At 39.9% G+C, this 27,766-nt stretch overlaps 1 protein-coding gene and 1 long non-coding RNA gene across 2 annotated transcripts; one reads left to right on the plus strand and one right to left on the minus strand.

The window, feature by feature from the left end:
• Positions 1–83: 83 nt before the first annotated feature.
• Positions 84–27,427, plus strand: rps6kl1 (ribosomal protein S6 kinase-like 1). The gene is made up of 12 exons (XM_039651078.2): positions 84–210; positions 949–1,024; positions 2,856–3,158; positions 5,537–5,661; positions 6,595–6,687; positions 6,791–6,838; positions 9,069–9,201; positions 17,042–18,268; positions 19,742–19,831; positions 19,947–20,029; positions 21,576–21,671; positions 24,849–27,427. Exons 3-12 carry the CDS (start codon positions 3,023–3,025, stop codon positions 24,957–24,959), a joined length of 2,142 nt encoding a protein of 713 aa, XP_039507012.2. The 5' UTR covers positions 84–210; positions 949–1,024; positions 2,856–3,022; the 3' UTR covers positions 24,960–27,427.
• Positions 5,172–26,036, minus strand: LOC148973435 (uncharacterized). The gene is made up of 3 exons (XR_016146616.1): positions 25,903–26,036; positions 24,766–24,997; positions 5,172–5,268 (listed from the first exon to the last, which is right to left on the minus strand). It is a non-coding gene; the product is annotated as an uncharacterized LOC148973435 (long non-coding RNA).
• Positions 27,428–27,766: the final 339 nt, after the last annotated feature.

Genomic DNA, 27,766 nt, shown 5'->3' on the forward strand with positions numbered 1-27,766 from the left:
TCTTATACTACTCTGTATAATTTCCTCCTTTCTCCCCAGTGAAACGTTTTATAGTTACAGCATCCAGGGTGAGCAAGCGGCGTGCTGACGTCACCGGAGGGGGGGGGGGGTCTCGATCCGCCAATAGGAAGCGTTTGCGTTTTCTGCTTCCTGGTGTTGATGATGCGGACGGAGCGGATGCTGAGGATGAGGATGAAGATCTCGCGCAAGGTTCGTTTTCTGTTCCAAAAGGAAGATATCACTCATAACAGCGCATAATAACTGTCAATAACATAATATTCTACCTCAAATACAGGCGCTGTTTAATATTGCAATGTTAATAGTATTTGCTGGGAAAGATCATCGTCATTTAAGGGGGTCGCGGTGACGTCACACGCGTTTGAGACTGCTGGTGATTAGCTTCACGCGTTCATGTTATTGTGTTCCAGAACAGTACCACAATTTATCCACAATTATTTAAAGGAATATGGGATCGCCCTGTGTAAGACGGGTCTCAGTTGTAGTAATTGTGTCTCGAGCCTTACTGTGATTTATTGCAGTAATTATAGTATTTTTGTAGAAACTATGAATAGCCTTGGTAAATTATGTTGAGGGAACTTCAGTTATTTTCCCTTGCTGTTCTGACTCTCATTGGGAAAAAGGTTTTTGAAACAGTGATGTGCCACACCTCGTCATATTTTAGTAATTGCCTCTTACAGTGTTATTTTAGTATTTTTGATTAGGTTTTAGTCCCTAAACGTAGGTACTAATGTGCATTTATGACATTAATACTGCAATATTTTAGCTGCTTTGTATCGTAAAAAGAGCTGTTAAATCAACTTGATGTAAAGTGCTTTGTTAATAAACATTACAGGATCGCAGTCATTCTTCATCGGAAAACACTGAGTATTTCTTAGTCTCTGTTAGAGTATGAAGTGAATGTGAAATTTTGCGTTTGGTTTTATTCAGGATAAAGCCTCTTCCGCACCATGATCGGATGGAAACACGCGGCTGCTTTATGTGACAGAAGTCAGGGCTCGCAAAGGTGAGTCGTGCATTCTGTTTAATTTCACAAACTATCAGTATTATAATGAACAGTAGGGCTGGGTACCGAATTCGGTACTTTTTAGGTACTGACTGAATTGCCTCGGTATTACCCATTATCGAAACATCGTCTTGTTTTTCGGTACCGAATTTCGGTACCCAAGTGGTCAAACCCGAGTCTCTCACACCAAAGGCATGTGTCTTATCCACTGCGCCATCACCTGAGACGTAACTTGTCGCACATGAAGCTGTAGTGTGTGTGTGTGTGTGTGTGTGTGTGTGTGTGTGTGTGTGTGTGTGTGTGTGTAAGCGTCCCAACCCAGATAGATCGAAAATATGTGGAAATTATCCAAAGTGTACCTATGTGCCAGACTCGATGCCAGAAGCATGCGATGCGATATTTTCGACAAGATAATTGAGACCGGTAACACGGTAAATCTGATCTGCGCACAGACACTTGAGAGTATAGCCTGAAGTTTATTCGTCTTCGACTGCAAGAACTGGAGCGTGTCACAAATGAACCGAAACTCATAGGCATACTTGCCTCATAGACATCAGAAATAGGCCTATAGATGGTCAAAATATGTCTACTTTTAAATGAAACAATTAGAAATAAATAGTTTGATTACCTAAACCCCATAGGCGTGCACAATCATTTTTTTCATTTTCATTTATTTATTTCAACAGGGACAATGTGCAAAAAACATTAATTAAAGATGCTTTGCACCAGATTTAGCTTAAGCTAGTTTCCATCTGCAGTCCCCGAGCAGGTGAATTACAATACAAAATATACAATATAAAATGTTATAATTAGTCGCTAAAATACAACTATCAATTAATTCATTCATCACTACTGCAGGAATGATGAGTCAGCATCGCCATAATCATATTTGCAGCCAGCACACTTACTAAACACTTGTCCATTCATAAATAAATAAATAAATGTGTGAAAAAATACAATTATACATAAATAAGGAAATAAAAGTATACATACTCATTTATTTGTACTTTCTTACATTTCTTTTTTTATATTTATTTCTGTATTTATTTCTGTATTTTTGCTTTTTAACATTTCTTCGCATATTTATTTATGTTATTTTTAATTAAGTCAGCTTTGGCATTCCATATGCATGGCATGGCAAGAAATAAAAACGTGGACATAAACGTAAACATAGTCTTACACAACAGTAATCACAGGAAAAAATATTTGACAAAACACATGCCAAACATGAGGGCTTAAATGTACAAGACTAATGACTAGACAAGGGACACCTGTGAACAATCAACCAATGATAACATGGCAGGATCACATGACTTTGAACAGAGGATCACATGACAGACATGAAACATGACAAAGACCAAATCGTGACACACTGTAAAAAAAAAATGTGTTCAATTTACGGTAAAATACCGGCAGCTGTGGTTGCCAGAAATTTACCGTATAAAATACAGTAGCAAGAATTTACGGTATTAAGGTTTTACAGGCTTAACTTAAAATTTATGGAAATAAACCGTATTTAGTTATCTGATATACTGTTAAATTATCGACCATTTGAAGTGTTAATATCTGTTTTATACTATTGTAATTTTTACAGTCTTTTAGTCTTAGTCTTTTATTGTTAAAATCATTTTTTTTTTACAGTATTACATTAATAAAATTAAAGGTTGTTTTTGGTAACATTAGTTATGTTCAACAGCTGGATTTTTATCAAAAAATTAAGATTAATAAATACTGTAACAAATGTTTTGTAAATTGTTAGTTCATATTAGTTAAAACATTAACTAATGTTAACTACTTATTGTAAAGTGTTACGTATATCTGTGTTGCGCAGGTGGACACTGGCCTCCACATGTGTGTGAACGCAAGAGAGACCAGAGGCCTTCTGGAGGGTTATTAATCACCGGAAATGTGCCACTTCAGAAGTGTTTTCACAACTACAGATCCATCGGCTGGTTCTGGTTCCTGTGGACATTTGCCCTTTCTAACCGATAGACAAACATGGCAAAGAAAGACTACCTGCTCGATGCAGCCCAGCAGATTCGAATGGCGCTGGACAGAGAAGTCAATGAAGATTATGAGGCGGCGTTCAGCTACTATAAGAATGGAGTCGATCTGCTGCTCAATGGAGTTCAAGGTACTGTTATTACATAATTATATAGATTATATAGTGACTGAAAATTATTACTGACAGTGTGAAAAACACATTTTTGCACTGTCAACCGTTGTTGACTTATTAAGTGCAAACTCATTGCTTTGATTCACTTCTAATGTTTCATTTATTTGCGTTCAGTCAAGGTAAGCAGAAGTCAAAAAGTGATTATTCTTTACTTATCCTCAGTGTTGTCAGTCACCAAACTTTCAGTTATCGTTTCCAATCCTAGTAAAAATTCATCTATCAATTTCAGTATCATAGAAAAACTATTTAAATGTAACTATTTGGAAATACATTTTACAATCAGGTTCATTAGTTAACAGTAGTTGATGCATTACCTAACATGAACTAACCATGAGCAATACATTTGTTACAGCATTTATTAATCTTTGTTGTTTGTTCATGTTAGTTCAAAGTGCATTAGCTAATGTTAACAAATACAACCTTTGATTTTAATAACATATTAGTAAATGTTGAAATTAATATTAACTAAAATTATAAAACGCTATAGAAGTACTGTTCATTCTTAGTTGATGTTAACTAAGGTAGTTAACTAATATTAATTAATGAACCTATTGTAAAGTGTTACCAATTTTTTTAATGAAATGTTTATGCTGATAATAACATTCTAAGTACGTAATAGATGTGTCAGGTTGTGGTGGAAGGAGTAATTGAAGCGATATCTGATTTTAAATACGAAATAATACAAAAGAAGACAACGAACACGGATATGAAACCCAAGCATAACGATGAGAAAAGACATGCATGGAGAAGAGCGAACTGAAACACGGGCCTGAAAATAGACAGAGTAAATGAGGAAGTAGAGAAGTCACAGGTGTAAAACACAGAAAACCTTAGAGATCAAGGCAACCATGAAAACAGAAGCTAAACCACAGGGCCGTCGAAGACACATTAAAACAGCAGGTTGCCTTTTTCAGCTAAATATACATTGCTTTGAAGGTGGAAAACCAGTTACAACAAACACTGCCAGAGTTTTTCATCGATTCGTTGCTATTGTTGTTATCACCATGTCAATCATTGCAAAGTTTTGGAGGGGGCATAACTTTAGTGTTACAGAGGTCAGTATAAACAACATTTATTGTGGGCCATGACACAAAGACGGTCAACCACTGTGCTTAAAACAAATGAAATACAAATTAAAAAATGTGGTTTTGCAATGCCAATACATCACTCAAAAAACACCTCTAATTGTTGTGTATTTCCAAAATAAATAGATTAAAGTCCTAGTGAATTTAAACAAATTCACAAGCAAAAATATAACTTATATTTGCATAGATCAGTGGTCTCAAACTCGCGATTTGAGGCCCGCGGGGTGGTATTTTGTGATATTTATTTTAATGGTAGTGCGGCCTGTCGTGCCGCATTTTTAATTTATTTTATTCTTATGGGCTACCATAGATAGTCTCGTGACAGCTTACGGTGGGTTTGTTGTCAATAGAGTCATAGACAACCGCAAAGTACAAACATACACAAAAAATAGTGTGTCGCTTCAATTATGAGCGCGCTTGTCGCATGCCTACATTTGAAATAACGAACTCGAGCGCGCAAAATATGAGAGCGTGATCTGGGAACAGGCCCAATCACAAGCAACATGTTGGAGACCCCGCTCTAAAACAATGTGAGAATAATCATTTAATAGGGAAATATGCCTTCCAAAAAACATTCAATATCATATTAATGTGTTGTATAAAGATAAATAACGTATAAATAAAAAGGACATGAGCAAATATAAGTATCACAAAGATGTGTTATAAGGAAAAGAAAAATAATGTTTGTAAAATTAAGTATCATATAGATGTTCTGTATAAGGAAAAGACAAAGAAAGTTTGTAAGGACAGCTCACGAAGAACCAATCATGTCCAGAAAGGATTGTTCAAATTTAGAGGAACAGTTCAGACCAATGTTAATAATAAAGATTGAGAAGATAAGATCAGTTGTGCTCCTTTTTTGGAAAACTTGAATGCAATTTTTTTTGCCAGTGGCCCCAGTTCAGTTGAGTTTGAGACCCCTGGTGTATATATGGTTCAAAACCATCCAGAGTCTTGAAAAGCGTTTCACCCGTGATAATATCCTATGAAAAGTGAAAGAGAAAAGAAGCAAGCAAAGGTTAATTTGTAATGAGAGCGAAACATAATTTAAATCACATTATGAGCTATTTTGATTTGGAAAAGTAAAACCAAAACACTTGCGTCCTCTGTTGTTTGATAATTTTGATAATTACATGATTTGGATTGGAAAAGTCTGCTAAAATGGCAGATCTAGATAACATTTAAAACTGCGTTTAGCAAAGGGTCGATCATTGATCTCCACGCTAATGCAGAGTCGTCCGTGTCTTACAGTGGATCCGAATAAAGAGAGACGAGAAGCCGTGAAGCGGAAGACCACTCAATATCTGAAGCGAGCCGAGGAGATCTTCATCTCTTACTTACAGGACAACATCTCTAAAGGATCCACACATTTAGGAGTAGGTGACAAATGTGCATGATGAGATCTTGCTGAACATGATTTTTCTCTTTTGATTTGAGTTTTTTTTCCTATGACCAAACTCCCACAATTCAGCCCTTAAACCCCAATAATCAAATAGCTGAGCAACCACTGAATTGAATAACACAAAATGTTATTTTAAAGCTTAGAAACTCTCTGTACTGTCCATGTATCATTTTAATCATCAAATAATAATTACATTTTTCAAAACTACTGCCTTGAACAACACAAATTCAGTGTCATTTGAAAGCTTAGAATCTGAACTTTTCAATTTGCTAAACTCCTATGTTGTGCTGAGTTATTTGCTGATACATAAAAAAAGTTTTGGTTTTATAAGTCCTTACTTTTGTGTTTGCCACTCTAAAACTCTACAAATGTGAAAATGCTATTATTCAGTAACTTTATTAACTTATCTAAAGTTTAACTTGAAGAAATTGTAACAAAAATATCTTACTATTATAGAGTAGAATGTAGTTAGTAATACTTGCAGTAATAGTAATAAAAATTTCATTTTAACAGTAAACAAACAATTTCTAAAAAGATAAAATATAAAATGTATTTGTTTTATGAATTCAATTGATTAGACATGCATTTTTTATTACTAAAATGTCTTAAATATGTAATTAAATACACACACGCATATATATATATATATATATATATATATACAGTATATACATACTACATACAAAAATTATATATAATAAATGGAATTCGGGACAACATGAAATGAATTTCATGGGGCTCTAAAAATTGAATTTGTTTGAATTTTTTAATTAATTGTACATTAAAATTGGAGTCCATTTAAGGCGGACGGCTCTTGGCCAGAATAAGCCGCAACCAGATTTGTGCTTTTAGTTAATATCCTGACTGTGTTTTTTTCTCTGACACATTTTATTCTCCCGGTCATCAGGGTTATAGTAGCTTACGGTTTCGGTCGATCAGACATCTAAGTTCGCCGGTGGAGAATCTGGCGATGTGCAAAGTGGTTGGCATCATTGATAAGGTACAGTGTGTTCATGCTTCTTACAACTACTCAGCAGTTCTCTATATGCCAGGACATTAAAGTCATTGGAAGTGCAATAGTTATTAATGTGTGTTTTTCACAGGTGCTGACGGTTGAAAGTCTGATAAGCAAGGAGACATTTGTTGTAAAGGTAAGCATTTGAAACAGAAGCATTCTGGTGTATGGGCTCCTTTCAGAAGTGAGACACTGTGTTGCTGTGTGGGCTGTTATTACTGCCAGTCTGCTTGGATTGATCCTGTTAAAAGCGGCTGTGTCTAAATCTGAGTACAGACTCGTCTCGGGTTACTGAAACCAGACACTTGAGATATTAGAAATGGCCAGTTATAGAGACAGGTGGACAAAACAAAGAAACCAGAAACCAGCAAACACTACAGGAAATACAATAAATACTAGCATGCTGTTTAAATAATGTGCAATTTCAATTCAGAGCAAATTTATTTGTATAGCGCTTTTCACAAGACAGATTGTTTCAATAATATATCATTATTTTTCTGCATTACAGTAATGAAAATTAGATTTTTTTTTTTACATTTGTGTTATTAAAAGAAATACTCAACTTAGCAGTCCAGAAATCACATTAATTTCGTTATAATGCCACAGGTCTGTTACATTTATGCATTTAGCAGATACCTTTTTCCAAAGTGACTTACACTGCATTCAAGCTACACATTTTTTTCCAGTTCATGCATTCACTGGGAATCAAACCAATGTCCTTGTCGTTGTTAGTGCCATACTCTACTGTTTGAGCTACAAAGCAGAAATGTTTAGGGAAGCACGATAAATCGGCCACCATATCGGTATCGGAACATTTTGCAGATATATTAAAGCCGATAAATAATGTATTTTCTTTCAGCTGAGACACATCAGATGTGCACTGTCTGACATGATGGTTTGAAATTGCTTGAAATATGATTGGAATCACTTTGAAAAAGGAAAATACAGTAAAGTGCAACATGTACAGCGCAAGTCTGTCATATCGACTACATAAAATTATAATGAGAACATTATAATTGTGTGCCTGGGACATGGATTTTAATGGTGAGACTTTTTGTTTTTGTAATCAGGCTCTCAAAAATTATTTGTGGATTTAGATTTTTCAGCCAATATATAGATTATCAAATGTAAAGAATTATTTGTTATCGGTATCGGCTAAAATGTTCATATCAGTGCATCCCTATGTTTGTTTTTTTTTTTTTTTTTTAGCAAAGCACAAGTGACCCTGTTCTTATAGTTATGGAGCTGAAAGTATGAAACAAGCCATATAATTTGGTTTAACCAAGCTATCTTACAAGTCATCATACTAAAAAGTAGGGCTGGGTAATAAATATCGATTTCTCGATATTAATCGATTCTCATATTTATGAACCGATATCGATTCTTAAATCTCAAGAATCGATTAGTCATCCTGTTTCATTTGAATGAATGGATCATTGTATCGCGGCTGCGCGCATCCAAAACATCGCAATAATCTTTGTCCTTTGTTACTATTGATATGAAACAAAGTCTCAATTTTCAAATTACGTCCATTTTCTTTAGAAATTCAAAAACATAAATAGTGTTTTGTCGCTGTGGGGTGAGATCGCTCTGAAGAAGCAGCAGCGCTGATCTCTCTTCCGGCTTAATAATACCAGTCACAGCGCCAAATAAACATGAACGAGCATCTGAAAGCGTGTTAAAGATAGAGTACAACTTATCCAAATCAGCGTTTCAACCGTGGAAAGACGTCAGTTAAACAGCTTGTAATCAATGTCATCGTCATATTTACCTCAGAAAACCCACATCAACTCGTTAGTCAGCAAGAAAAAATAACTCTAGAGAGGAGCATTTTGCTAAATATATACACCGTATTACATATGGATTATAATCTTAATGTTCTTCAATATTTAATGCATATTTTAATAAATCTGGTAAGTTTTTATGACAGCCACCATGTAAATGTTTATATTTTATATAATCTTCTTATAATAAAAATAAATAAAAGTATAGCTACAAAACAGTTAATTATTACCTTCATATTAGGGTAATGAAACCTAGTAGGCTACAACTAGACTCCCATAGTTTACAGCATTTGATTTCCTTGAGAAAATTTGCAATTTATTGGAACTGATATCCAAAATAATCAATATTGAATCGAATCGGAATCGAAATCGAATCGAATTGCAAGCTTGTGAATCGAAATCGAATCGAATTGTGAAATTTGTGTCAATACCCAGCCTTACTAAAAAGGCAGTACAGTCATGCCAACGCTGCCTTCCTTTTGGAACAGACTTGGTGTCAAGAGCTCATTAATGTTGTCCTAAAAGAGGCAGCTCACTAGAAAGAGCCTAATTCTGGTGCGAAACATTCTGCTTTCTGGACAGAGTTTACCGAAGTCGAGCTGGGAGAGCCGTGAGAGGTCCACCATCATTCCTCAGGGAGTGCCCTTCATGGTGAAGCTGCTAAAATACTATGTCAGTGAAGACACTGTGTTCCTCCATCTAGAACGTGTTCAAGGTGAGCTTCACTATTCACAATGTGTATTCGTTTCAGCAGTTCGACATAGTATATCCCCTTTGAACAAGACAAATGTGACAGAGGCAAGGACAAACTTCACCGGTGTTGATGAGGAAGAAACAGGAGCCAAGATCCTGCTGGGGAACCCAACCATCATATTCAAGGAATATGAGAATCGTCTTTGTTCAGTCCACACTTATGCTGTGTCTGTGTCTCAAGCATCACCCAGAAGGCTATTCCAGAGCTTAGGATCCATATATGATAAGACCCTACATGCTCTCGATTTTATGAGTTCTATCAAAAGGTCATATCTAATAGAAGATATTTTAAGTACTGTAAACAACAGACATGTTAAAATAGGAGAGAGAGATGATCAAATTTTCTAAATCTCTACTTTTGTAACATACCATCTTGGATTACAAAAGACAGAATGAAATCATTGTAAAGAGGTAGGGTACCATCCGTTGAGTTTTGCAGTGATTATATTTAAGTGCCAGACAAGTAACATCAAACGTGTTCACACTCCACGCAAACACATACCATATTTACATATCAGTTCAATCATTTATGTGATAGAAAAACCTGAGTTTCCAACGCAGTTTGTCACAAGTCCACCGTTCTCAAAGTCAATGATGGCGGCACGATGATTTCAGTCAATCAATATCCACAGGACGTTCCACAGGTTCAATCAATTCAAAGATGACAGACTCAGTCAATAATCCATTGATAATTCCCATGCGCACTAAGCGGTCGAACTTAGAGTAAAACAGTCCAATAGAGAAACTTGTCTCAAGACGTATTTAGCATGTGGTTAATTCGAATATTAGGCTTAAATGAGTAGCAAAGAAAATAACAATTTCTCCTCAAAAACCCAACCACAGATGAATACCTTGAGCTACTGCTCACATCCATGTTTTTGCCACCCCTCTCTAACTTTACTTCTCGTCTGCTTATATCCGCATCCTCACCTTCAGAACTGAGGACATCGCCCCCTAGTGAAGCGGCAAAGCACTAGTAACTGTGAACTCACCCTAGAACTGTTACACTTTTGCATCTAAAAAAACAACGCTTGTTTATGGAGCCAATGGTGCACTACAACATTCTACTTTTAAATCATAAACATAGAGCCTTTTCTGTAACGTAGCAATATTTGTCTGAATTCTGTTCTAGAAACATTGGTTATGTGACTTTCAAATGCCAAATATTCCCAGTCCCAGGTCCTTGCAGTTGTGCAAAGTGTGACAGTAAAAACATTTAGACACGTACTGTATCCAATAAAGGTCAGTGTCTTAAGGATTACTAGAAAGTTATAGGCAGGTCAAGACAAGTCACCTTTATTTATATAGTGCTTTTAATACAGATTGTTTCAAAGCAGCTTTACACCCAGAAAGCAACATAGTGCCAGCCCAGATCTGTTACACCGTGTCCTAACTACACACGACGAGATAAAATTCCAGCGACAGCAAGTGTGTCTGTCCACACTAGACGCAACGCGACTGTGAGACGCCACACATTCAGAACAGTGAGTCTCTCTGTGAAAGTGCACTGTTGGCCCGCATTCCCGTAGGGTAAGGACATAATCAAATCAAAAAATAACATTATTAAAAATCGAAACATTAACAAAATATACTCATTGACTAATTTTGTGATGAAGTACAGTTGTATGTTTGCATAGAATTCATTTTGAATGCTATATTATATGCTTTCAAAATCTGAGGTAAATTATCCGTTATCTTGTGGCACAGTGACCTATTTTTAACTAAAAACAAATAATGTATATACTCATAACCAGTGTAATTTCTTCATTCCGTCAGCCGCGACGTCGCAGAAATAGGAACCGTTTCTAAATTAGAAACTTTGCGTGTCGCCGTCGCGTCTGGTTTGGACAAAAACTCTGATTAACATGGAAAAGATACCTTTTATTGCGTGTCCCGGCGTCGTGTCGCGTGTAGTTAGGACACGGTGTTATACATAGATTCCAGATGGTCCAAATGTTTTAGACCCACTCTAGCTAAGGTGGGATTGGACAGGATGGATTGAGGTGGAGAAAGGCTCGGGTCTTTTCTTAGGCCTTTAATTTCAGTGAGGCAGGAGTCCAGGGGGTTCCTTGGGTGGGAGGGCTTATAACTTATCAGTATAAAAGTAACAAAGAACTCCCTCTGGCTCCTCGCTCGACTCTATGAGTCGAGGTGGGGAGCGGGATGGGGGGACAAATACGGGCAGGCCGGCCCTTAGGGGGTTGTCAGTCCCAGACGGGTCGGACTTCTCCTGGTTCGTCTCTGAGTTACATCTTGGCTAAAATAAATAAGACGATGGGATGGTTGATGTTATATTGCTTATTTACAGGCAGATTGTAAAGAGAGTGGATTGTGGAATGGAGAAGGGAAGAAGGGGAAGAGAAGAAAGGAGAGGAGGAGGAAGAGAGTAAGGGAGAGGACGAAGAGAAGAAAAGAGAGGAGGGAGAGAAGAAAGAGGAGGAGGAGGAGGAGAAGGAACGGGAGGAAGAAGAGGAGCGGAAGGGGAAGGAAGAACAGGAGGAAGAGGAACCGAAGAAAGAAGGAGGGATGATGCGGCGGACAGGGAGTTTAGAGCCCTAGTAAAGGTGCTCCACAAGTTCCTGAAAGCTTTCCACCACGTGACGGAGCTAGAGGTGGACAGGACGGGGGGGTCTTCTGCAGCTAGGCTGGAGGGGATGGCCCACCAAATGTCGTCGGGAATTCAGCCAGCATTTCCGAACATCAGGACCAAATACCTGTTGTTCGGGAATGCAAAACAATGGCTCGACAATGGGGTCGACATCCTGGTGGAGCATTATGATGAGGCCCTCCGAGAGACCAGCCGGGGGGTCGCCCATGCCTTCAGGGTACGGTGGAGGGAGGCATGGGAAATTGCGATTAAATGGACCCGCCGTGCGATCAGGAGTATTCGGGATGAACCGATCCTGCGGGCGGGGGAGATGGTGGCCCGAATGATGTCCCGAGAGGACCCTCAGCCAGAGGAGGTGGTGGGGGATAGACCCCGAAGGGCAATAATAGTCCACATTGATAAGGAAAAAGAGAGGGCCCAATCCTCGGCCCAGGGGGGAGGAAAGGTGAGGGTCCTGGAAGGAGAAACGGCGAGGGGTGACAAACACCAGGAATCACCGGAAAGGGCTCAGGAGGAAGAGCCAGGGCGCCGTAAGACGCCGACACCGAGAAGGGAGGTGGTTCCGGAGGAAAGGGGTGTCCTGGGATCAAGCCCAGAATATTCCTTAGAAGAAATTATTCAGTTGGAGCAGGCTGGTCAGTCGGCAGTCCCCTTAAGGAAGGCAACGGCCAGGAAGGGGATTGGGCCAAGCAGGAGGGCAGTGTCAACTATTCCAGCAAAGGGTCCAACGCTGGTTCAAGAGCCAGTCTCAACTGGGTCGGATGAGAATATGGACTGGCTCCTGGAGGAGGAGGAGAACCAAGGAGAATCCGGGGCCCCAGTGACCCCAGCGGCCCCAGCGGTCTCCAAGGTCCCGTCTCCGGTCTGGAGTCTGCATATTAGACATGACGGGACACGGGACAAGTTTGGGGTCTGGAATCTGGACCCTAGGAGGAAAATCCTAATTATAGGATCCTTGAATCTGGCAAGATTTCCAACTGTGAGACGGGGGGAGCTGGAAGTGCACAGCTATCCCGGGGAAAATATGGTCCATGGGGACTACATACTGAAGAAGAAGACCCCGACCTTCCCGAAGGCCAGACAGGTCATACTCTCCTTTGGCCTGAATGATAGAGTGCAACCTGACAGAGGAGTGGCAGAGGAGAACGTTAAGGCACTAATAGAGGCCGCCTAATAGCGGGACTTTTCCAGATGCTGTGGTTCACATCCCGCTGGTTAATTTCAACAAGACCCTGCCAAAAGAACAAGTCCAAAATTTGGACATGCTGAACGAAGAAATTTTCAAATCAGAGCACGCCATCCCTTTACTGCCCGAGGGGAAATTTGCGACGGGACCAGACAAAATTCATTGGTCCCCAGAGGCGGCCGGGGCGATGTTACATCATGGGCTTCACCATTTAAATGTTTAAGGGGTACCTTCCACCAGGGCCCCGAAAAGGGCGGGGGAGAAAGAGTCAACAATACTGAGAAAAATAAAAACAAAGGTTCTGTGATTAACTTGTATGAGCGTTTTTTACTCACACCGGCACAGATTAGATTGTTGGACAAGGGGTTATCATTTATTCCGTCTCATTTAGTTAAAAGAATGGGTAGGGAGCTTTTGTTGGCAGATTGAGCACGGTATGTGCAGGAAGGGCTAAGACAGTTGACAGACGAGTCCTTTTATTCAAAATTAACAGCTCCTATTTTTATGGAATCAATACCTCGCATTGAAAAGGTGGTGAACACCTTGTTATGGTCGGGATTTATTTGTAAACGGCAAGCAGATTATTTACTAGGGGAGATTAGGCCTAGACCCAGGAGATTTTATTTGCTTCCCAAGGTTCATAAGCCCCAGGAGAAGTGAATTAACCCTTTTATAACTCCGGGGCGCCCGATAGTATCGGACAGTGGGAGTGAGAGTCATAGGGTGGCGGAGTTTATTGATTTTTACCTTAATCCCTTATCTACTAAGCATTTTAGTTATATTAGGGATACCTATGACTTCCTAGAAAAAGTAAAAAGATCCGAAACATCCGGTGAATCTGAGGTACACTACTGATGAGAGTGTCTTGAATATTTCCTTCATGCATCATCTGGGGGAGTAGGAAATGTACCTCAACGTAGTTTTCCTTGTACGCCGGGTAGTGTTTAGGATTGTGCCCTTTTCTGTACCAAAACTGTTTTTTTCGAAAAACCTACCTATGAAAAAAAAAGGGGGGGGGGGGGGGGTGACTGATACACCGAGTAGTGTGCGATTAGGTGTTTTCTAAAAAACTTTAAGGAGAGACGATTGCTTTTTCCTGAGGGAAGAGTTTTGTTTTAAATCACGAGGAATTTAAACCCATGCTCGTCCTAGTTTTGGGGTAGATACACAGTGGAGGATCTTCTGTTTGTTTTTGGCTCCAGGTTCTAAGTTAGAACATTCTCAGAGAAGGGAGAACTGGTATAGTTTGACATGCGTCGGCCAGTGCTATCCTCAGTCTCCTCACTTTTCTGGACTAGTGCCAGGGAGGGGGGGAGCTGTTGTAATATCCTCAAAACCTAACCTCGCCAGTGCCATCGGACTATGACATACCAGCGTGATCCAAGTAAGGATTCTGGGGGCCTTGTTTTCTCTTAAACCAGTTTTTTTTGGATGGATAAGTAGGGGCTCATTTCTGCACAGAAATGTTGAATTCAAATCCGCTCCAGCCACACAGGGGTTGTGTGGAAATGCGATGCCGGGCCAGGATTATCTGACCGGAGTCTTCGGATTCGGGTTGGGTTCGCTGGTCTGGACTGGCTAGGTAAAAGCCTCGTATTTTGGGGTTTGGTTGACCCCACTGGAGATTAGGGAGATTTTTTTTTTTTATAAATAAATAAATAAATAATAAAAAAAAATGTTGAACTTGATTCTTGTTCAAACAGACGCTGTATGAAGCAGTATATAAAGTATTGAATGAAAAGGTCTCTGAAACATCTGTGTATTTGGCAAATATTGCATTTATTCACTTCAGCTGTGGTAAAATATGCAAACACAGTGCGAGCGTCACTACGGGAACCAGAAAGTGTCCGACTTCACGTCTCCGTTTTCAGCTTTGTTTGCCTGCCACTGATCGCTTACATTCAGGAAAGCTGATGTCCAACACCCCTATGTTGCTGTTTGGGCAGTGATAACAGGAAAATAATGCAACAAAGTTTGTTTCGGCTGTACAGCAAATCTAGAAGAAAATAGTGTCATAGGCCAGCCAGTGATGGTTCATTTCTGTTTAAAAAGTTATTCATTTTAGTTAATTTGTCTATACAGAATCTCTGGAGAAAACAGTGATGTCATCGTCCAGCTCAGTTCAGTTCTCATACAATGATGTTAATTAGGGCTGGGTATTGACACAAATTTCGCAATTCGATTCGATTTCGATTCACAAGCTTGCAATTCAATACCGATTCGATTGGATTCGATTCAATATTGATTATTTTGGATATCAGTTACAATAAATGGCAAATTTTCTCAAGGAAATCAAATCTCTTAACTAATGCTGTAAACTATGGGAGTCTAGTTGTAGCCTATAGGCTTCATTAGCCTAATATGAAGGTAATAATTAACTGTTTTGTAGCTATACAAACACTTAAATTACACTTTTATTTATTTTTATAATAAGAAGATTATATAAAATATAAACATTTACATGGTGGCTGTCATAAAAACTTAACAGATTTATTCAAATATGCATTAAATATTGAAGAACATTAAGATTATAATGCATATGTAATATGGTGTATATGTTTAGCAAAATGCTCCTCTCTAGAGTTATTTTTTCTAGCTGACTAACGAGTTCATGTGGGTTTTCTGAGGTAAATATGACGATACATGACATTGATTACAAGCTGTTTAACTAACGTCTTTCCACGGTTGAAACGCTGATTGAGTGAATCAATGTGACATGATACGGATTTCGATAAGTTGTACTCTATCTTTAACACACTTTCAGATGCTCATTCATGTTTATTTGGCGCTGTAACTGGTATTATTAAGCCGGAAGTGAGATCAGCGCTGCTGCTTCTCTTGAGCTGCGCCAGAGCGATCTCACGCCACAGCGACAAAACACTATTTATGTTTTTGAATTTCTAAAGAAAATGGACGTTATTTGAAAATTGAGACTTTGTTTCATATCGATAGTAACAAAGGACAAAGATTATTGTAATGTTTTGGATGCGCGCAGCCGCGATACAATGTTCCATTCATTCAAATGAAACAGGATGACTAATCGATACTTGAGATTTAAGAATCGATATCGGTTCATAAAAATGAGAATCGATTAATATCGAGAAATCGATATTTATTACCCAGCCCTAGTGTTAATGCAGGCGGATCAATCATATTGTTGAATATTAAGTGACCTTACTCTGCAGGAAAGTGGACTTCAAGGGCCAGAGTTGAGAACCCCTGCTCTATTGGACATTGGCCCAATCAGGAGCAGGATTGGACACCCCTGCTCAACAGTATCCAAATCAGTACTGGGGTCTATTAATGAAAGGGACAGACCTAAAATTAGGAGATAAAAGAAAAATGTTTAGCATTGCTTTTGCAAATTTCATGGGAAAATGTGTTGCACACTGAAAAAAAAAAAAAAGATCCATATCAAGGATCTTGAATCTAGCCTGGAGGGCCACTGTCCTGCAGCTCCAACCCTTAAGGTCCACTGTCCTGCAGCTCCAACCCCAATCAAACACCTCAACCAGCTCAAGGTCTTCCGGATTACTTGAAACTCCCGGGTGTGTTGGAACAGGTTGAAGCTATACTCTGCATGACACTGGCCCTAAACTCTACTGCAGGGATTCTAAACTCTGGCCCTCAAGGTCCACTTATCTGCAGAGTTTGGCTCCAACCCTAATCGAACACGCCTGAACAAGCTAATCACTTCCAGGCAAGTGTGTTGGAACAGGTTTGAGCAACAATCTGCATGACAGTGGCCCTCTATGATCAGGATTGGATACCACCATCAGTACTGAGGTCTAATCGTGAAATCGATGGTGCAAGAGTCGGGAGATAAAAGTCAAGAATGCATGCATGATAATATTGTAAGGAATCTTCATATCTAGCACTGGAGAATTTAGCCTCAACCCTGATCACAATAAACTGCCTTTTAAACTTGTCCTGGTGTTTGATCAAGGTTGGAGCAAAGCTCCATCTTCTTATAATGACATAAAGTTTGACAACTCTGCTTTTCTACAGGTGGAAGACTCTTTTCCAGACTTCACAGGGTCAGAAGTGAAGCAGTCAGGGAGTATCCAGAATGCCTCAGCCCCAACCAGCACAAGATCTACCTGAAGAACAGCTACACCCTCCCTGCTATCCACCAAGATATTTACCTCAATGAGAATTGTGAGAGAACTAAACGTCTTGAGAGGCCAGGAAGCCCAGCTGGTCTTTGTCTTGAGAACTGTAGAACCCGTTCCTACTGTGAAGATACGGGGCGCCAACAGGGAGGTTCTCCGGGTTTGTATGCAATGAGGACAGATAATGCGCTTCCTTCTGTCTGTCCACACAATGTTAATTCTTTACCTCAGGATAATGTTCCTCTTCCCGTTCATCCCTGTGTGATTGTGGACACTCGGGATCCTCTTGATGTCACTTCCGACCTTCTTGGAAATGATGTCCGCATTGAGCGGATTGACTCTTGCATGGATCTGAACAAAGCTTGGATTGCTTCAGAACCTGCTCAGGGTTGTAAAAGTTTCACTGTTCCAGGATCAAACTCGGATATACTAGGATTCAGCTGTGCAGCTCAGATCACTCCAGCCTCTTTATTTGGTGAAAACGCACAACCAACCCTTTGCAACACAGTTGACGTACTTCCACAGAGAGTTCGGATAGTTTCCAACTCAGCGCATGTACCTCCACGAAACCAAGCGCATGATGGATTTTCTCTTGAACTGAGTGTTACTAACTGCAAAGCCTGTGGAAATGGACAGCGTGGACAGTTTGTGGCTGAGTTGAGCAAAGTCAGTTCTCATCGATATCCATATGAATGTGCAACTCAAAAGCAAGAAGGTATCTCTTTAGACTTCACAAAGATGACTTCTCGGGTGAACTCTGTTGATATGGTGAGGGAGGTTGGGACTGAGGACATGGAGAACTGTCATTTTTTCAGCCCTTCATATAAACAACCTCAAGTTGGCATGATCCCATCAGCGTCTACCACAAACAGCTCCTGTTGGAGTGAGACTAAACTAGAATACCCTTATATGGAACAGCTGATGAAGGTAAACGGCTTGGGCCATCACGCCCAAATTAAGGCCAAGAACTTCAGTGCCAAATGGAAGGGGGGTAGACAGGGACTCCCCGAGGACGAGGTGCGACTGTGGGGAGCTCAGATTCTGTTGGCATTGGAAAGTCTTCATGAGCAGGGCATCATGTGCCAGGACCTAAATCCAAGAAATGTTCTACTTCGCAGCAGTGGTATGTCTTCTGTTACCAAGTCTCTGATCCTGCAGGGCCACTGTCCAGTAGTGATGTTCGATTCTTGAAAAAATCCTTGTTGTAAGCCAGTAACTGGTCAAGTCGGTTCACAGAATTAAACTTTATTTCCAGGTTGATGACGTAAGATGCACATTCAATGTAGGATATACTTTCACAGTACAGAACAAACCAATAAGCATGTCCAGAAATGAAGAATAAAAACTACAGGCAGAGTTGAAAGGTCATGTCTGACTGGAACAAGAACCGAATGAGCTGTCAAAGTTCTCAGAGGATAAGCAGTGGGTAGAGTCAGTACTTTTTGATTCATTTATTTTTAATTGGGTTTTATTGATTCAGTAACCCATCTGGACATGGTCACTGGCTCATTCGGTTCTGCAAATGAGCGTTTGGAAGCTACTTTGGAAGTGTGCCTTGCATCCTAAGCATGATTCCCCCATGCCTCCTTCCCCCTCCCCCCGCCGCCATGTTCATGTCAATCACTATACTGATTGACTACAACAAACACTGATTCCTAAACCTACCTGTCACTGTAACCTAAACCAATGAAAACGTTTGCATGGTTGGATTTCCGCTGAACTGGTTTGGAAAAAAAAATCACAGGTATCTTCAACCTGGAAATAAAGTTAGATTCAGTTCGATTCTGTGAACTGGCTCGACTGGTAACCGGCTTAAAAGAACATCACTGCTATCCAGCAGAGTTTAGCTCTAACCCTAATTAAACACACTCAAACAAGGTAATTAAGGTCTTCAGGAATACTAGAAAGTTACAGTCAGGTGAGTCTGATTGGGTTTGGAGCAAAATTCTGCATGACGGTTTCCTTCCAGAACTGTCGAAGAGCCCTGTCTTATGCATCTTAACATTAAAACTATACATATATAATCCTGCTCCTGGATGGCTACCATCCTGCAGAGTTAAACTCAAACCTGCTCCTGTGTTGGACCAGGTTGAAACTGAAATCTGCATGAAGGTAAAACTCCAAGAGCAGGATTGGCTAACCTTGAACTACACATTAACGGTATGTTTAATCTTTTTCAGTTATCTGATATAATAAGGTAAATGCACAGAAAAATAAATGCATCCATCATTAATTCACCCACAGGAAATGAGAACATACTCTTGTCCATATATAGAAATGAATAGGGATTTTTACTGTCAAGATCTACAGGAAAATGCGTCACACTAGGTTAGACATCTTTGTTACTAAACATCATTGGTTCATCATCACTGGATTGTGATGGCTTGGTATCATATAACTGCAGAAGATTTGGAATACATGGCTTATTGTTGTTTATGGAACTATATTGTCATTTCATTGTCAATTTCATTAGATGGAAAAGAGCTGCTCGGACATTATGTCTAGCATCTCTTTTTGTGTTTCACAGAGGAAAGACAACAGGTTTGGAACGTCAATCTAGTATTTTAAAACAGTGGTTCAAATGTATTGTACACAGGTGAGGCGTGTCTTACATACTTTGGACTATGGACGGAAGTTCAGCCTGAAATTAACCCAAAAGCAATGGAAGAGATGTACTGTGCACCAGGTAAGAAAACAATTAATTTTTTTTTCATAATCACATCAAAATGCAACATTTCTAAGACACATTATGTTGTCTCGAAATGTAATAACTAGTTGTTTTTTTTACTAATTTGGTGCAGAAATTGGAGGTGTATCGAAAATCACTGAGGCATGTGATTGGTGGAGTCTTGGAGCTTTATTATATGAGCTTCTTACTGGCATGGTAAGCAATTTTTTTTTTTTTGCTTTGAAAGTAAAGAATTAAAACTAACCCAAGAATGACTGCAAACTGCTCAGATTGTTAAATGAGATACCTTTACTATGTATTTGTTAGTGAAAGTCAAATTTGTCTGTTTTGTCATGTATAGGCATTTGAGGTATTTTTGCAGTCACCTCTGAACAAAATCTACTACAATTATATAGCGTATCAAAATGTAACCTTAGTTACTCATATAACTCTGGTTTCCTGAGAGGAAGGAACGAGAAATTGTTTCTTTAGTTAAGATAGGGGGAAATAATTTGTTACTTTTATATAGTACTTTTCTCTGCACGCAAAGCATTTGGCACATGGAAGGGGGAATCACCTCAACTGCCACCAATGAGCAGCATCCATCTGGATGAAGCGACGGCAGCCATATTGCCCCAGAACGCCCAGCACACATCAGGGATTATTGATGTCACCTTTCTTCGAAAATACTGAAGCCTGATTAAATCTTGCCGGTGTAAAGCACTGGGCATTTGCGTTCAAGCTCGCTGGGAGACTGTGCCTCCCCCACCTGAAGTATATAATGTGGCCTGAACGCTATTTCCTCAGAATCGCAACAAGCAGGGTGTCACTACACATAGTGTGAAGGTGACAAATGGACTCATCCAATCCAGATGACTCATCAACTGTGTGTGTGTTGGGGCATGAAGTGCCTGTCTCCGCGCCTTGGTGAAACACCCAGTGAATGCTTCAAATGTGGTGCAAAACAGACCCGTTGGACTCACCAGTGTCTGGGTTGACTCTGTCTGGGACCTGATCAAGGTTGTCTACATGGCAACTTGCTGTGTATCGCTATGACAATCCTGCGGACTGAGGCACCTAGATTATGATGCCAGGCATAGCTTGTCTCCAGGCCTACACATACTGTATATATACAGATATGCATTCATCCACCCCACACCCCATCCCTCGCCTTCGCTGCTTTGTACCCCCCAGTTTGTACCCCCGGGTCTGTGACCAGTGCCGAGAATGGCTGCAGGACCGGATGGCTGCTTGCCTGTGCTGGGCTACCTCCATACCCCACTCCCCACCCCTGTTGCAAGTTTTTGTTGATGTTGTAGAGTATACTGATTGTGTGCTAATGTTGTTGAGGTGTTTCTTTCCTGTTCCCACACTGCACTCCTTACAGGAGATTAGTCTGGGGTTTTTTTCTCCTCACCTCTCCTCATGTCATGCTGTATTTTTTTCCTCAATTCCCTGTCTTCCTGTCCCCTTGTCATATTGTATATATGTTTGCATGGACAGGTTGATGGCTAATTTCACTGGTACTTGTGACTAAGTAACAATAAAGGGATTACTTACTTAACTAAAGTTAGAAAAGTGAAATCATTATCAACCACCCCTTTAAGAGGTTTCTCACAGGAAGAACAGGTCTCACAAAGCTTCGTTGTCAGCTACTGATGAAATGCTGGATGAACCAAACTCAAAAAGGAACAACAAATTTCCTTGGTTTTGAATGTGTTGAGACTGTTGTTTTCATCTGTTCAACTTTGTTTCTCTCTAGCCACTGTGGCAGTGCCACCCTTCAGGCATTCACCCTCACACTCCTCTCCACATCCCTGAGTTCCTCAGTTCTGCAGCCGCCTCGCTTCTCACTGAGGTAACTGCTCTCTCAGTACAAACTGACATGACAGTGTATGCAGTGCTTGAATCTGGTGACAACCACCTATTTAGGTAATGTAGAATAGTCACAATAGAGAAGATATTCTTAGATAAATAGAGAGGACATCTCACCAAAACATAATTAGAGCTATAATTTTGAACCATAATATGAAATAAATAAATAAATAAATAAAAAAAACAACACATAATATAACAATGTAATATAACAATGCACTAAAGTGTAACAAATCAAAGTTACACTTGGATAGTACAAAAATAAATCAATTTAAAAAAAATTAAAAATGTAACGTATGACAAATCTGGTAAGGTTTTTTGATCTTGTAAATGTCATTCTTTTTAGGAGACTTAATCAAATTAGCTATGTTTTCATACAAAACTTGTGCACAAAATTAGATCATTGCATAAATAATTTGCGAGAGAACAAGAAGATGTTTCAATTTTGTTTCAAGAGAACAAAATTGTCACTTCCTGGAAAATTTGCGCAAAAAATCAGTAATTACTGTAAAATGAAAGTTGCTACAGTACAATCGGGTAAAACCCACTTTGGCTTTCTTCCTGCATCATAAATTACTTGCAAAAAAAACAGCATTTGAGATGCTGTGCAACGCGATAGGTTCGCTGGTTTTTTTCAGTTGTCCAATCACATCCTCTGCAAAATTAGTTCCGAGGGATTTATTCGTTAAATGTCTTTCCATCGTAGTGTCTTCTTATTGGATAAAAAATTGCAATACCACCTGGGGATGGTGTCGCCATTTTCCCAGTCGCACTCGCTGCCGTGAGAGCTCGTCGGCTGCACGGTTGAGCAGGCTTGGAATATAAACGGCATGAAGCGACCTCAGATGCTCTTCCGAAGGAGGAGACGGCGGGGCGAGTTGTGACATGCGACATGAGCGTAGACCACCCTGACGGTCGATGTACGCAATGGTCGCAGTGCTGTCCGAACGGACCGGTCCATGCTTGCTTATTAGTGGCGTTTTGAAGCGGCCCAGCGCAAGATGTACTGTTAACAACTTGAGGCAGTTGTTGTGGCAACACAATTGAGGCCCTGCCCACAAACCTGAAGCTGCATGCCCGTTGTACATGGCCCCCCAGCCGGTGGCAGAGGCGTCCGTGGAGAACACAGAATGCCTGGACACTTGTTCTAGGTGAATACCAGCCTGCAGGATTGAAGGGTCTGACCACAAGCTGAGTGTTTGGCGACAATGTGGAGAACACAGGTGAACTGAATGCCCCTGAATGCTGGGGGATGCCGGGCGAACTGAATCGCATAGCTGAGTCTGATAGTACGGATGAGCCAGCGAGACTGGCTGGGAAGCGCTAGACAGGATCCCAGACCAATGGCACCACAGACGTACCCGGGGTTGGGCAGCGAGGCAGAATGTAGGGACCTGACTCTGACGGCATAGCAGCCCGAAGTGGGGTCTGAGTGTCTTGGGACCCAGAGGTCTCAGAAATTGCTCTTTTATTGATATTGTGGGTACCCAGGGGGCAGTGGCGAAACAAAAAGAAAAAAAAAAACAAAAGTTTCTCCGCCTGGCCCTCACTGGGGGAAGGAGCGGAACGTTCACCATCTCCTGAAGAGTGCCAATTTGATCCACCTCTAGGTTGCCTGTATCAGGGTCGTTTGCACCTCCGCTTGCCTCCTGGTCTGGCAGCAGCCTGGATGGACGTGGTCAACATCCTGCGGCTTGCTCAATGCTGAGGCCTGGTTGGTGGCTGCTGCTGAGGCGGACGGGTGGGAGCAGCAGTGTCGAATCGCCGCCGTCTGCTTCTGGGCGGCTGAGAACTGCTGGGCAAAACTTTCGACCATGTCGCGAACAACTAAACCTAGGACAGAGGGGCATCCAGGGACCAATAGTTATTGGTGTCCCTCATATCAGCCAGGTTGAGCCAAAGGTGGCGCTCCTGGACCACCAAGGTGCACATCGCCTGACCAACGGAACGTGTGGTTTCTTTCGATGCTCGGAGAGCAAGGTCAGTTGCCACACATCTGGGCAAATGTCCTGGGGGCCCATGTGTGAGGACATGACACATGTCCATTAGCACCTGGGCCTGGTGTACCTGGTGTACCCACAGGCCATGAAAGTCCGGACAAAAACTTACAAGCCTTGGACGGGAGGCGTTGATTTACCCCGCCAAAAGTAAGTGGATGCTGGACACAGCTGCATCGCAATGGCACGCTCCACTGGCGGGACCGCCAAAGCCCCAAAGGAGACGGCTGGTCGTCCATGAGAAGGACCAGCACGCTCCTTTGTGGGCTCCACGGGGAGGGACCCACAGGGATTGTCTCGGCGGGGAAGCCCTCACGGTGATCCTCAGATCACCCTGGAAATGCACAGAAGTAGGTCTATTCTGAGGTTCAGGATAGATGCTACATTGGGGCATAGGCGAGGACGACTGCTGAGGTAAGCGAGTCTCGATCTTAAAACTGCCATAGTCATATTCCTGCAATGGGAACATGAACTATTCATAAAGGCTGCCTCAGCGTGCTGAATGCCCAAACACAAAAGGCAACTATTGTGGCCGTCGAACGTGAGCGACTGAAAGGGAAATATACATTTGCAATATTTTGTTAATTTCTATATATTTTATAGTTCACGCTGTATCTTTGTGTACATTTGTGAACACTTCCCAACCAGTTTAAATGAAGTTATTTAAACTAGTGGTTTCTGAGTAGTCTGAATCTAGACTTCCTTCGAACAACTTAAAATCATCATAAACATATGTACATAAATATACCTTAAAACAGGGGTGCCCAACCCTGCTCCTGCCGATCCTGCACAGCTCATCTCCAACCCTAATTAAACACACCTGCCTTTAATTTCCCAGTGACCCCGAAGACCTTAATTGGTTGCTTCAGGTGTGTTTGATTAGGTTTGGAGATAAACTGTGTAGGACAGTCGATCGACAGGAGCAGGGTTGGGCACACCTGCCTTAAAACATACATGGATATTGCATGGAATATGATGAATGCAGTGTGTAAACTGTACTTATCATGTACGGATGTACCATATGTGGTGTATCACCCTCTTTTTCTAATGCTTTTCATATTAGTATATAAAATCTTTTACCTTCTGTCTTTGTATTTTCTGCATAACTGTGAGCCACGGCTGACGATTCCCTGAATGCAAGCGTTTCTCCTCGTTTCCCACAGTTGCTCCAGTGTGACGCGTGTTATCGTCTGGGATCAGGAGGCGGTGGCGTGAGCGACATCAAGTGCCATCCGTTCTTCACCTCCGTCCCGTGGCTCACACTCACGCCGTAGTGCCGTGTGAAAGTATTCACCCCCTACATCTGTTTCTGCTGACATTAAAGATGCGTGTTGAGTACAGTATTCAGCACACTGAGGCTGAGTTTCTTCTCTATATACAGTCTAACCAAAAATTATTCAGACTCCAGATATCATTTATTTATATTTTTTTTACTAGTGTGTGCAGGACACTATAGTTCATTTCTGTAAGTGAGGAGAGCAAAATAAAGTAAACTGTGACATATTACACCCAATAATTCTTCATACATCACACACAGGGAAGCCCTTCTCTGCCATATAAGAGAAAAAAAAAATAGTATTTTGTAAATTAAAATAAAAATAAAAATTGACACTATGACTTAAAAGTAGAAAATCTGACAAAAAACAAAACAAAATGATGACATATTTAATACATGAAAAGTCGAAATTATGATGAAAAAAAGTAGATAAATTATTTAAAAAGTTATAATTATGACGAAAGTTTTTAACAACAACTACACAATGTTACCAAGCTAACAAAAATACATTGTAAGAATGTTTTATTCATGTTCCCATTAAGTAATGAAAATGTTATTTATGAATGTTCTAAGAACTTTTTTTTTTTATGTGATCGTTAAGGAAACATTCCATTTCTTCATCCTTCAAACGTAAGAGCGTTACTTTTAAATGTTCTGAACGTTCTGAAACTTCTTTTTATTTTTATTAGTAAAATTATTTCACTTTTGGCAGGTCAAGAAAATAGCGCATCTAAATGAGAAATGATAAAAGCTGACGTGTGTTAGTGCTATACTGCACTTTTTCACAGATATACAGTCTGTATATTTAATAAATTACCATACTTTATGGACATTATATAAAACTACACACTAATGAAATGGCAAGGGTAGTGAGCTAGTATGCTATTCCAAACATGAGCTAAACGTGTCAGGTTATCTGGTATTTGTGAGAGTGGAAATACCTCGGCAAGCTTTTATTAGACCAGACGGCAGAAACAATGAATGTGGGTGAATCTTTCCTGAAGCCCTGAAGTGGATCACAGCCTTTATTCCTGGAGGATTTATGGATTTATCGTGTACTTTTACCACCATCTGGTGGAGTCAGGAGATATTTCTCCACATCAGCAGTTTTCTACATCACACACAGACCTGCAGCGAACAGCTGGATCGGAAGATGGAAGAACAGAAGAAAAAATCATGCTTTTGTAAATCATAATTAAAAAAAAGTTGAAAATCTGACATAAAAAGACAAAATTATGACATACTGTCATATTTAATATAGACGAAAAATAAAAAGAAAGATAAAATGTAGATATATGATTTAAAAAGTTATAATTATGACAAAAATCATACTATGTCAACATTGTGACTTAAAGTAGAAATTTGGACGTAAAAAAATCTCTTCCATAATTATGATGATAAAGAATTATATTAATTACAACAAATTCATAATTTCGATTATTTCATAATTTTGTAACTTTCACAACTATGGCATTTTTGACTTATGTCATTATGACTTTTTGTATCATAATTATCTCAAAAAGTCCAAATGATGACCCTCTTATTTAAGAGATGAGAAGTCAAAATTATGAAATATTAAGTCATATTTACAGTAGGAGATGAAAAGTCAAAATAATGTCTGTCATGAGATGAAAATTTGAAATATGACTTAATTAGGACAAAAAAAATCTAAATTGACACCATCGACATAATGACAGTAGAAAATCTGACATTAAAAGTCAAAATTATGTCATTTAATATAGATGGAAAAAAATCGATAGTACAATAAAAAGTACATATGATTTGTCATAAAAATGACTAACAATATAAGTTATAATTTTTTAACAATTATGGCTTAGCATGTCAATTTTGACTTATGTCATTATGACCTTTTTATATCATAATTATGACAAAAAGTCAAAATGATGACATTTCAGAGATTAAAAAAGTAAAATGATGACAAGTTGTCACTTAAAAAGTCAATTCTAAATTATGACAAAAATCAATAACAACTTAAAAATGTGAAATTATGGGCTGGTATGTCATAATTTAGATGATCAATTTTGACATTTTAATCTCATAATTATTATTTTCTCCCCCGGTTTCACAGACCAGGCTTAATCGAGTCTCAGACTATAATGCATGTTTGATCTGAAAATATGTCGGTGCCATTAATTCATCTCTAGATTCACATGTTTTTAAGGGACATTTATAAATGTAAGCTTAATCTAAACCCTGTCTGTGGAACCAGGCCTGTACGTTATAATTATGACTTAATTAGATTTGCCACGGCATGACTTTTTCCTTTATGTGACATAAGTGGTCTGAAGGTCGATTCGGGGCATTCAAACTTTGCACTTGCTGTTCTGCATATAAAATGCAATATTACCCAAAACCAAACGTGTGTTTAATCCTCTCCATTTTCAAATGAATGTCGTTTCTTGATCTTACGTGATTGCATTTAATAAAGCCGCTCATTTCTTACTAGTTGTTGTGAATTATCCTGAAAGACAAACACAGATGCACATCTGTCAGAGCAAATATATGAGCAGGTGTGAATCTGATTAGAAGCATAATGTGATGTTTGAGATTCTTTTAAAAAAAAGCCCCGCTGATCTCATGTTTGTGGAAATGTAAAGCAGGTGTGTGTGTGTGTGTGTGTGTGCTTTGTAATCTTTCCAGGCGTGAGAATTAAAAACCAAGTGACCTCAAAGCATCTTCAGCATGTGAGCCTGTCACCGCACACCAGACCTGCACTGTACCTTACTTTCATTTTCTCCAGAAGCCTTGAGCGCGTGCTGAACACAACCACACACACACTCTCTA

Source organism: Pimephales promelas, chromosome 15, assembly GCF_988280905.1.
Source record: "Pimephales promelas chromosome 15, fPimPro1.hap1.1, whole genome shotgun sequence".
Lineage (NCBI taxonomy): Eukaryota > Metazoa > Chordata > Actinopteri > Cypriniformes > Leuciscidae > Pimephales > Pimephales promelas.

Coding starts and splice junctions, on each gene's coding strand:
- rps6kl1 (XM_039651078.2), top strand. CDS start 3,023: ATGGCAAAGAAAGACTACCTGCTCGATGCAGCCCAGCAGATTCGAATG. Junction 5,662..6,594: donor AAGGATCCACACATTTAGGA/GTAGGTGACAAA, acceptor CCCGGTCATCAG/GGTTATAGTAGCTTACGGTT. Junction 6,839..9,068: donor AGGAGACATTTGTTGTAAAG/GTAAGCATTTGA, acceptor CTTTCTGGACAG/AGTTTACCGAAGTCGAGCTG.